General features: G+C 45.5%; 1 protein-coding gene across 1 annotated transcript; it reads left to right on the top strand.

Annotated features, from left to right (window-relative positions):
• The first annotated feature begins 2,015 nt into the window (after nucleotides 1–2,015).
• Nucleotides 2,016–10,691, top strand: LOC131264956 (tripeptidyl-peptidase 2). Its single transcript, XM_058267218.1, has 9 exons — nucleotides 2,016–2,036; nucleotides 5,525–5,803; nucleotides 5,951–6,581; nucleotides 6,660–7,583; nucleotides 7,646–8,151; nucleotides 8,226–8,331; nucleotides 8,404–9,676; nucleotides 9,749–9,932; nucleotides 10,019–10,691. Exons 1-9 carry the CDS (start codon nucleotides 2,016–2,018, stop codon nucleotides 10,226–10,228), a joined length of 4,134 nt encoding a protein of 1,377 aa, XP_058123201.1. The 3' UTR covers nucleotides 10,229–10,691.
• Nucleotides 10,692–10,997: the final 306 nt, after the last annotated feature.

The following is a 10,997-nucleotide window of genomic DNA, read 5'->3' as shown; positions in this document are numbered from 1 at the left end:
GGTGCGTATTGCCTCAGGGGTGCGTATTACCCCAGCCACTCATACACTATCCCTGCTTAAGTAGCAATAATCACTTCTACACTTTATCTTGTGCCGCATCCCTGACTAACTATGCCCTATAACAGGGGTCGGCAAAGTCCGGCCCGCCAACCGATTTTATCCGGCCTGTAATAAAATTTTAGTGTTTCGTACAAAAACTTCAACCCTTTTTTTATAAGATTTGTCCACGATGTCAGGTTTGTTTTCTTCCCAAAATTGAAGATTAATATTGTTCAACGAGGTGTTCCTGTTATATGTTGAAAAACCATCAAAATACAACGAAGGTACAGTGGTCTAGCGCAGAACTTGCAAGGATATTGCATTTGTTTGTTAGTATTGGATCAATCGAACTCGCAATGTAATGATCGCAATCGTGATCCTAGACCATTAACGGAAGGCTTAGTCAAGGACCCGCATTGAGCAAGGGCCCGCGAATGTTCAAACAGATAGTTGCACAAGTTTAACGCGTAGCTCGGGGTCCACACTATAGCGCGACGTCCCGTCACGAAACGCGACGTCGCCTGAAAGGCGGCCGAACTCCATACAAACAAAATGTCGCACAAATCGCGCTAGTGTAGAAGCAGCGAAAAACGCGACGTCACGCTAGCTCTTTTCAAATGTCAATTCGAAACGAAAAAAAAACCGACAGCTGGACAAAACGTAAACAAGCCGAATCACAAACGCGAACAAAACGAGCAATATTCTTCACGAAACATCGGATTTTTCGTTGTACTACTTATTTCTAGCCTTCACAAATGTAATTCTGTTATGAAACTCCGTTTTAATTGATATTTTTACCAAAGTTTTTTCGGGTGCCGAAACGTAAACAAACTGCTCTTCAACAAGTAGGAGATGATGTGGAAATATATACTTCCTACGGCGGGCCAAAATATCGTCGTTGTTTGTTTAAGTTTGTTTTCTCAGTGAATTTCAAATGTGGAAGCGCCAAACTCACTCAGGGTGCATAAAATACGTAGCTAAGCAAATATCATGCATTACTACCTCAAAATTCAATAAAAAATTTTAGCCGTGTTTGCGCCCCAATGTGATACATATTTCCACATACTCTCCTACCTCTGTCGCGCTTATGTTGCGCGATTGTTCTGCCGAAACTGGGCTACTTTTGAAACGGGACGTCGCGCTGCAGTGTGGACCCCGAGTAGGAGTTAGAGAGAGAAGTCGTTTACGCTGAAAAAGATTCACGCATGTATGGATTTGGATTCTGGAGCAAGATCTTCCATCTAGCAAACGCTGTTTATAAGATAGGAACGATTTTAGTTTTATATACTTTCATGGAGTTTCTTTCCAAGACGCCCATATTAAGACACTCGTGCAGTAAGAAATCAACACCTTATTCTTTATCAAGGTCCAAGTCCGAAAGTAGAATTGTGTCTCCTTTAGTCAACTGCTTATAATTTGGTTTCTTCCAGCGTAGGTTAAGACTGGCTCGGTACTGAACCGATTGTAAGGTTTTTTTCCTTAACAGATTTCATCAATATCTTGACCAGGTTCGGAGCTGAAGTTCGAGCCTCGAGCCTTATGAAGGGCGAATCCGAAGGGCTAGAATTACGTCACTGTTTCCTCCGTCTTAGGCCTAGATCGTCCCGGAATTGAAACGGAACTCGTCGGAACGCTTAAGGATTCCAGAAGGTCTCGTGTTGAGAACAACGCTTGCGACCAGATACTTGGGTACTTCGCCCTAGTGGCAAAACCAGCATGCTTTCTCATTCTGTCCAATTGACAATTGATACCACCAGAACGAGAAAGCATGATGATTTTGCCACCAGGGTCGATCGTAACCCAGCTCGTTTTAGCTAGCTATGAAGTCCACCCCAGGAGGCAGAAAATGTCACGCGTGACATAAAAATGTTGTATACCCCGCGCAATTAGCGCGCAATTGGCGCGCAATGTAACAGCTAATTGCGCGGGTCTGAGTTACCCTCGTGGGCGATTTTGCGCATGCGCATGGATCAGAAATGGCGGCCCCCGAGTACCCTGTATAGTGATGGTCATCATGCAAACATAAGTCCGCCAGTTCCGTAATATTTTTATCAACATATATATTTATTTCGGTTTATTTTTAATTACCTACACCGCTTAAGACTATTCTTAGTCATAAATTTCACTACATATCACTGCACTACACACAACACTTGTACACTAGAGAATATCTTCGGATTCGCATCCGAGCAGCGGAATCCAAAACAAGCTTCCGACGAAAGATGCTCTAGAAATGAAAATAGATAGGAAATTACCATTGATGTTTATACACAATCAATGATGGAATACTCATCTTTTTTTGTTTTTTATCGATGAATTCTGCGAGAACGGATCGGACGCCAGCAGCAGCACCCAGGAGGCAGAAAATGTCACGCGTGACATAAAAATGTTGTATACCCCGCGCAATTAGCGCGCAATTGGCGCGCAATGTAACAGCTAATTGCGCGGGTCTGAGTTACCCTCGTGGGCGATTTTGCGCATGCGCATGGATCAGAAATGGCGGCCCCCGAGTACCCTGTATAGTGATGGTCATCATGCAAACATAAGTCCGCCAGTTCCGTAATATTTTTATCAACATATATATTTATTTCGGTTTATTTTTAATTACCTACACCGCTTAAGACTATTCTTAGTCATAAATTTCACTACATATCACTGCACTACACACAACACTTGTACACTAGAGAATATCTTCGGATTCGCATCCGAGCAGCGGAATCCAAAACAAGCTTCCGACGAAAGATGCTCTAGAAATGAAAATAGATAGGAAATTACCATTGATGTTTATACACAATCAATGATGGAATACTCATCTTTTTTTGTTTTTTATCGATGAATTCTGCGAGAACGGATCGGACGCCAGCAGCAGCAGTACCTCTCCGTGCGGAAGAGTAGCGATGTAAACAACACTATCTATCGATTAAATATGTCGTTTTCGGGCTGAATATGAGCAGCAAAGCAAGCCCACACACAATTTCTTCACTCTTATCCATAAAGATCACTAAAAAACACAGAAAACACCACTAATTTACCCACTTTATTTTCACTGCGCTCGACGCACTCCAAGCCGGTCCCGGCGGCTGCCATCACTGAACGCTCCCTTGACAGCTTGACTGTGAGCGTGGGTTTGAGACTATGGTGGCCAAAAAAAAGTGTGATCGTTGAACAAAAATCGCGTGTGACGAAAGTTTATCTGTCCTAAATTTTTTTAAATTTGATAATATTTTTTTGTACATGGTTGAGGTTTCGCCTATTCAACAATTGCATGAAAAATCGGTGATAAAAATAATTTATCCACCCGCAATAAACTTTGTCCACAGGACAACCAAATCCCACAATAATGTAGGCGGTTTCGCTTGGCATTGAGTGATTGAAAATCTGGTCGAAGTGTGAATTTGATTTTCATTGTTATTTTCAAATACATGGACGTAAATCATATTGAAAATGATGGAATCGAACGCATAATTTCTTTTCTATGTTTATTTCCGTTGTAAAATGTGCTGAAATCATTTGAAGTGCATTATGGACATGCTTTTTAACTTTTTTATTCTGTATAGTTACGTACAAAAGTACAAATACGTTTGGAATTTGACAAATGTGTTGATCATTAATCAAATCGACGTTATTTATTTAAGTTTTGCAAAAATGAAAACGGTTTGAAAAATTGACTAAGTCCCAAAAGAGCGAGTACGAAAATTCGGGGTCGAAGGTGGGAGTAGGATGGCCTGCTGATTGTAGCAATTGACCGTTGACGATGTTGCACATCGTTTGAAAAGTGTGGGCCAATGAGGGGTGGAAACGGGTGGAGACGGGAGAGACGTAGACGTGACACGGAATTTTGAGTTACCGCTGCCAGCAGGGCAGTACCTCTCCGTGCGGAAGAGTAGCGATGTAAACAACACTATCTATCGATTAAATATGTCGTTTTCGGGCTGAATATGAGCAGCAAAGCAAGCCCACACACAATTTCTTCACTCTTATCCATAAAGATCACTAAAAAACACAGAAAACACCACTAATTTACCCACTTTATTTTCACTGCGCTCGACGCACTCCAAGCCGGTCCCGGCGGCTGCCATCACTGAACGCTCCCTTGACAGCTTGACTGTGAGCGTGGGTTTGAGACTATGGTGGCCAAAAAAAAGTGTGATCGTTGAACAAAAATCGCGTGTGACGAAAGTTTATCTGTCCTAAATTTTTTTAAATTTGATAATATTTTTTTGTACATGGTTGAGGTTTCGCCTATTCAACAATTGCATGAAAAATCGGTGATAAAAATAATTTATCCACCCGCAATAAACTTTGTCCACAGGACAACCAAATCCCACAATAATGTAGGCGGTTTCGCTTGGCATTGAGTGATTGAAAATCTGGTCGAAGTGTGAATTTGATTTTCATTGTTATTTTCAAATACATGGACGTAAATCATATTGAAAATGATGGAATCGAACGCATAATTTCTTTTCTATGTTTATTTCCGTTGTAAAATGTGCTGAAATCATTTGAAGTGCATTATGGACATGCTTTTTAACTTTTTTATTCTGTATAGTTACGTACAAAAGTACAAATACGTTTGGAATTTGACAAATGTGTTGATCATTAATCAAATCGACGTTATTTATTTAAGTTTTGCAAAAATGAAAACGGTTTGAAAAATTGACTAAGTCCCAAAAGAGCGAGTACGAAAATTCGGGGTCGAAGGTGGGAGTAGGATGGCCTGCTGATTGTAGCAATTGACCGTTGACGATGTTGCACATCGTTTGAAAAGTGTGGGCCAATGAGGGGTGGAAACGGGTGGAGACGGGAGAGACGTAGACGTGACACGGAATTTTGAGTTACCGCTGCCAGCAGGGTACTTCCCTCTATGTGGAGTTCAGCTCCTGTCAGGCGACGTCGCGCTGTAGTGTGGACCCCGAGTATTTTGAAACGTCGCAGACGTCAATTTGGTTCATTACAACCCTGTCCTCTAAGCGTTCAAAATGTTTTATAAAACGTAGTGTGATAGTTTCATTGCGCGGTTTTTGGAGAATTTCTTGGGATGCTGGCCACTTTAAATGCATTAATAATCCACCAAAAGCGTCCTGTCTTTCTATTAATAGGAGTTCTTAAGGTACTTTTGTGAAAAATCGTATGATTGTTGAATTGTTTAAAAAATTGAAATTGAACTCGTGTGGTGAAGATCAAAATTATATAAACACTACAAATCCCCCTAGCGGAAGTGTAATAATTTTCGTGAATTGAATTAAATATTAATTATTTTAGTTTTCTTAGAAAAGTTGTGTAGTGATATGTTTCAATCTGCTTAATATCGATGTGTATTTAGAGTTACATTTTTATTTACCGTAAATATTTTTAACCTTCCATGTAGTAAATATCTGATCTTGTCATAAACAAATCTCACAGCCCTGCGAAACGCTTCATTTTGAAGGGTGCGTTTGTGCTATCTCATTTACCTTCGTTTCATCTCTTTCACTCCCGCGCGAAGGACCGAGCCGGCCGTGAATTGGCACTCCATAAAGTCAACATTACCCAGAAATCGCTCGGGAACAAAGCAACAACAGTAGCGAAGTTAGCAAAAGTAAATCGTGTCGTTGGAAAGGAAATGGAAAGTGTAGTTGATGTAAAGTTCCCCGTGACGTCCCTAGTGCCGAAGCATGAAACTGGAGTGCTCAACTTCCTACGGAAGTACCCGGAGTACGATGGGAAGGACGTGACGATTGCAATCCTTGATTCCGGTGTAGATCCCCGGGCGAAGGGACTGGAGGTAAGACACCTGCCACTTGAGGAACGGATATCATAAAGATCTGGGCTATCTTGTTTGTTTGTGAACGCAAATGTGCTGAGTTCATCTTCACGCTTTGTGTCTTTTTTTAACTTTTGTGTGACTTAAACACTTTTTTTCATACATCAGCAAATTCCCGGTGGCGAGGTAAAGGTTGTCGAACGGTACGACTGTTCCGGCTGTGGCGACGTGGACACGAGCAAAACGGTAACTGCCGCCGAGGATGGCACCATCCCGGGGCTCTCCGGGCGGAAGCTTCGTCTATCGTCGATGATGAAGTCGAAAAATCTCGCCGGAGCAGAGTATCGCGTGGGACTGAAAAGTATGCACGATTTGTGTCCCTCGCGGATTCGGGAGCGCATTGTGAACGATCTGAAGGTGAAGACCTGGGATGACCATCACAAGAAAGCGCTAAGCGAGGCAGCCCGGGAGCTGGGCGACTTTGATGCGAAAAATCCATCCGCCAACCTGACTGGCAAGGAAAAGCTGGCGAAGGAGAATCTAGACTGTACGCTGGAATTTTTAAACCTGTGTGAAAAGAAGTTTGTCGACTTGAAAACGTCGTACGATTGTGTGCTGTTCCGAACGTCCGACGGCTGGATGGCGGTGATCGACCACACGGAAAAGGGTGATCTGGAAAATGCTATCCACGTGCTGGAGTACACCCGGTCGCACCAGATGGTCAACCTGGACGACTATCTTTCGGTGTCAATCAACGTACACGACGAAGGGAATGTGCTCGAGATCGTTGGAATGTGTTGTATGTGCGATTTATGGCCTTATGCCACTGATAAACTTTTAAATTCAATCTAATCGGTGCTTACTCATCACGTTACAGCAAGCCATGGAACGCACGTTGCCTCGATTGCCAGCGGTTACCATCCGGAGAATCCCGAACTGAACGGAGTAGCACCGGCCGCTCGGATCGTTTCGCTCACGATCGGTGACGGACGGCTGGATTCTATGGAAACCGGAACTGCCCTTGTTCGTGCCATTATAAAGGTGATGGAGTTGTGCGAAGCAGGGCGCAAGATAGACGTGATCAATATGAGCTACGGCGAGCACGGACACTGGTCCAACTCGGGCCGCGTCGGTGAACTTATGAGCGAGTTAGTGAACAGGTATGGCGTCGTGTGGGTAGCATCGGCCGGCAATCATGGGCCTGCCCTGTGCACCATCGGCACTCCTCCGGACATTAGCCAACCGAGCTGCGTCGGTGTCGGTGCGTACGTATCGCCCGAAATGATGGAAGCGGAGTACGCACTGCACCAGAAGCTGCCCGGCAACGTATACACCTGGACGTCTCGTGATCCGTGCATCGACGGTGGGTTCGGTGTGACTGTTTGTGCACCGGGCGCGGCCATTGCATCGGTGCCTCAGTTTACGATGTCCAAAGCACAGCTTATGAACGGTACGAGCATGTCCGCTCCGCATGTGGCCGGCTCGGTGGGGCTCCTTATTTCGGGCTTGAAGCAAAAATCGGTCTCCTACACGGCGTTCAGCATTAAGCGCGCCCTGTGGAACACCGCCACGAAGATCGACTACGTAGACAAGTTTGCGCAGGGCAATGGGCTCCTGAACGTAGAGAAAGCCTTCGAGCATCTGACCAACTACTGTGGTTTAGCAGAAAATGTACTACGCTTCGCGGTAACGGTGGGCAGCAGCAATGCCAAGGGAATTCATCTGCGCCACGGAGTGCTCACGAAGGTCGAGGAATTCTCCGTGAACATCGAGCCGGTATTTTTCAACGAAAAATTCGCAGGTTCGTACGGCTGCGGGGAATACGAAGAACTGTCGCTAACATTTTCATTTCTCCTCCTGAAGATCCGGCGGATAAGATCAACTTTAACGTGCGCCTCACCCTGATCCCAACGGAGTCGTGGATCCAGTGCGGAAACTATCTTGACCTCTGCTATTCGGCGCGCAAGATCTCCGTCAAGGTCGATCCGAGCGGTCTTTCCCCCGGGGTTTACAGAGCGAGCGTCAAGGCGTACGATTCAACCTGCCCGGAGAAGGGTGTGCTGTTCGAAATCCCCGTGACGGTCGTGCAACCGCACGTGCTCGATCCCAAAACGAACGAACTGGCGCGACGTGAGGCACCGGTCGACTGCAAACCGAACACCATCATCCGAGAGTTCATTCTGGTGCCAAAGTACGCGACCTGGGCGGTGATTGAAATGATTTCCGCCGACCCGAACGATGCCGTCGGTGGTAAGTTCTTCCTGCATACGCTGCAAATCCTGCCGATGAAGTACTGCAAGGCGATGGAGATGCAAAAGATCCTCCCGGTCAATGGGATGGCACCGACCATACAACCAGTCATGGTGACGGTAAGATACTGGCTTTGAAAATGTCACTATCATTTTTAATACATACCCTCCTTTGTTTTGTTGATTTGATTTAGGGAGATCACATAATCGAGATATGTATTGCCAAATTTTGGTCGAATTTTGGAACGCTTCCGTTGCGTTATTCGGTAAAGTTCCACGGAATAAGTCCCTTGAATGGATGTGAGTATCCCTAAAAAATCTTTTTTTTTTTCATTATGATTAACTGTATTTTTCGCCCTTTTGTTTTTCCAGCCGTCATGCACAGTGCTAGCGGTATTCATCGTATCGATCTGACTACACTCACCAGCGAGGAGGTGCAGCCGGCCGTTTCGCTGAAAACGGCCGCCATGGTACTGAAACCATCGGAAACCAAAGTGACGCCGCTGACCGGTCGCGACGTTATTCATCCGGCGCGCCAGATCTACCAGAACGTGCTCACTTACCAGCTGCACCTCACCAAAGGGTACGATGTGGCCTTCTACACGCCCCTCTTCAGCAACATCCTGTACGAGAGCGAATTCGAGTCCCAGTTCTGGATGGTGTTCGATGCGAACAAAATGATGGTTCGCAGTGGAGATGCGTACTCGTACGAGAAGTACGAGAAGCTCGAGAAGGGCGACTACACCATCCGGCTGCAGGTGCGCCACGAAAAGAAGGAGCTGCTCGAGAAGCTTGCCGAGGCGAATATGATCGTAAACTTTAAGCTCGCGAGCAGCCTCTCGGTGGACGTGTACAAGTCGTACAACCAGGTGCTGCTGAGTGGCAAAAAGTTGACCAGCTGCTCCCTCCCAGCCGGTACCTGCCGTCCGATCTATCTGGCGCCGATCACGAGCGAAAAGCTGCAGAAAGCTTCCATGCCAGCGCAGTGTTCGTGGCTCGAGGGTAGTATCACGTACGCGAAGGAGGATATCATTAAGAAGTGCGTCTCGCACAGCTTCCAGTACATCCTGACTGAGGGTCCTCCGGCAAAGAAGAGCGTAGGAAGTACCGCTACCGCTAGCAGCAGCAACAGCAGCAGCAGCAGCAGTGTGGCCACTGTCCCTGCACCAACTGCCAACGGAAACCAATGCCAACCGACTGCCAACGGTACTGCTAATGCCACCGAAGGTACGAACGGTGTTCCGGTTCCGGTGAATGGTGTGGCTACAAAAGAGGGCACCAAATCCAAGTGGGACGAATACTGCGAGGGATTGCGTGATTATCAGACGGCTCAGATTGCGAAGCTGGACGGTGAAGGTGCGGAAAATTTGTACCGCACCGTGCTGAAGGATAATCCCACTCACGTCGCGGCCCACTTGGCGCTGGTCGACAATATCGACCAGGGTGAGCTGAAGGCGAACCTTCCGTACGCATTTACGGCGGCTTGCGACCCAACCGAAACGGGTTCGGTAGCGCTGCAGAAGATGAAACTGCTGCGTATCGTCGATCTTACGAGACTTGTGCTGAAAGAGATTGACCAGAACGCCCTACTTGCGTATTACGGCCTGAAGGTGGACAATAGGCCGAACGCTTCGAAGATTAAAGTGTATGCTGAAACATAACTCACCATATTGCGGAAGAGGTTTTGAGATGGACTTTTTTTTTGTTTAAATTCCAGCCAAATGGACAAGCAAAAGCAACTGCTGTTGGAGGCGTGCCAGCGGCAATTCGTGGCGCTGTGCAAGCTGAAGGTTATGCAAACCATTTACGATGGGCAAGACGTCAGCCAACCGGACTATTCGGAAGAACTGGAGCAACTGTACGGTGACGTGGGAAAGTTTATCGACTATACGGATCCAAAGGTTAGCTTGAGTGTAATTTAAAAATCAACATGCAGTGTTTTATTTTATCCTTAAAACATACATTACTTCTTTTGTACATTCCACAGGTATTACTGCTATCGATCTGGCATGCATTTTCACTGAAGCAGCACGGGCGCATGATAAAGTATCTGAACAAGCTCTACGAGGAAAAGCTCAGTCGGGACGTGCTGGAAGAAACGCTGGCAGTGGCTAGCGAGAAAAAGTGGACGCATGTGCAACAGCTGCTGTCTAAAATGATCGTTTCGAGCAACCCCCAGGGATTCCGGCTGTTCTAAATACTAAACTGAAAATGCACCAGGAAACCGGTTGCACAGGAGCTAGAAAAACGAATAGATAGCAAAGACAATTGTTACGTCTTTTTGAATCGCAAATGGTATCTTTATTTCATCCACTTGTTAGTATTGGTTAATACAGAGAGTGTTCTGTGGGGAACTGGTACCAATTGCTTTTCGACTTCGCCCCTTAGACTGAACAGTTGCTTGCATAGTTGAAAGATAGGATTTAAGATAATATTCGTTAAGAAAAATATGTGTTCATCAGATCAGATGTGGGAGCAAACATCCAACAATTTGGAAATCTGTTTGTTGACTTGGCACATCGGGAAGGCAGTTAACCTAAACATGGGAAGGTAACGTGTATAAGTTCAATCGTTAACCGCTACCAAACGGCAATTTCGTAATAATTGTTCCAAGTTTTCCATGTTTTGTAAGACCGTTCTACTATCTACGAGATAGTTCCATTCAACTCCCCCCCCCCCGTGCCAACTGAGTAGAGTTGTGTAATTCCGATTGAGATACATGATTCTTTTAATGAGAGATTCATGAATCAATCTGAATGAATCTTAGTTGAAAGATTCACAACTAATTACTGAGGCAACCCTCATCCATTTATCCATTTCATCCAGGGCATCCGGATGGGAGGGAGAGAGGGAGGGGTTGGGAAGGAGTTATCGATAGTGCAAAGATTTCATCAACTTTCAATGCAACACGAAATGGAGTCACTTATGCTCGGAGTCAATTTTTCAGTATCGTAAAGAACTGTCTA

Source organism: Anopheles coustani, chromosome 2 (genome assembly GCF_943734705.1).
Source record: "Anopheles coustani chromosome 2, idAnoCousDA_361_x.2, whole genome shotgun sequence".
In the NCBI taxonomy this organism is placed as follows: Eukaryota; Metazoa; Arthropoda; class Insecta; order Diptera; family Culicidae; genus Anopheles; species Anopheles coustani.
Note: the sequence above shows the minus strand (reverse complement) of the source record. Positions and strands in the feature narration are given on the sequence as shown.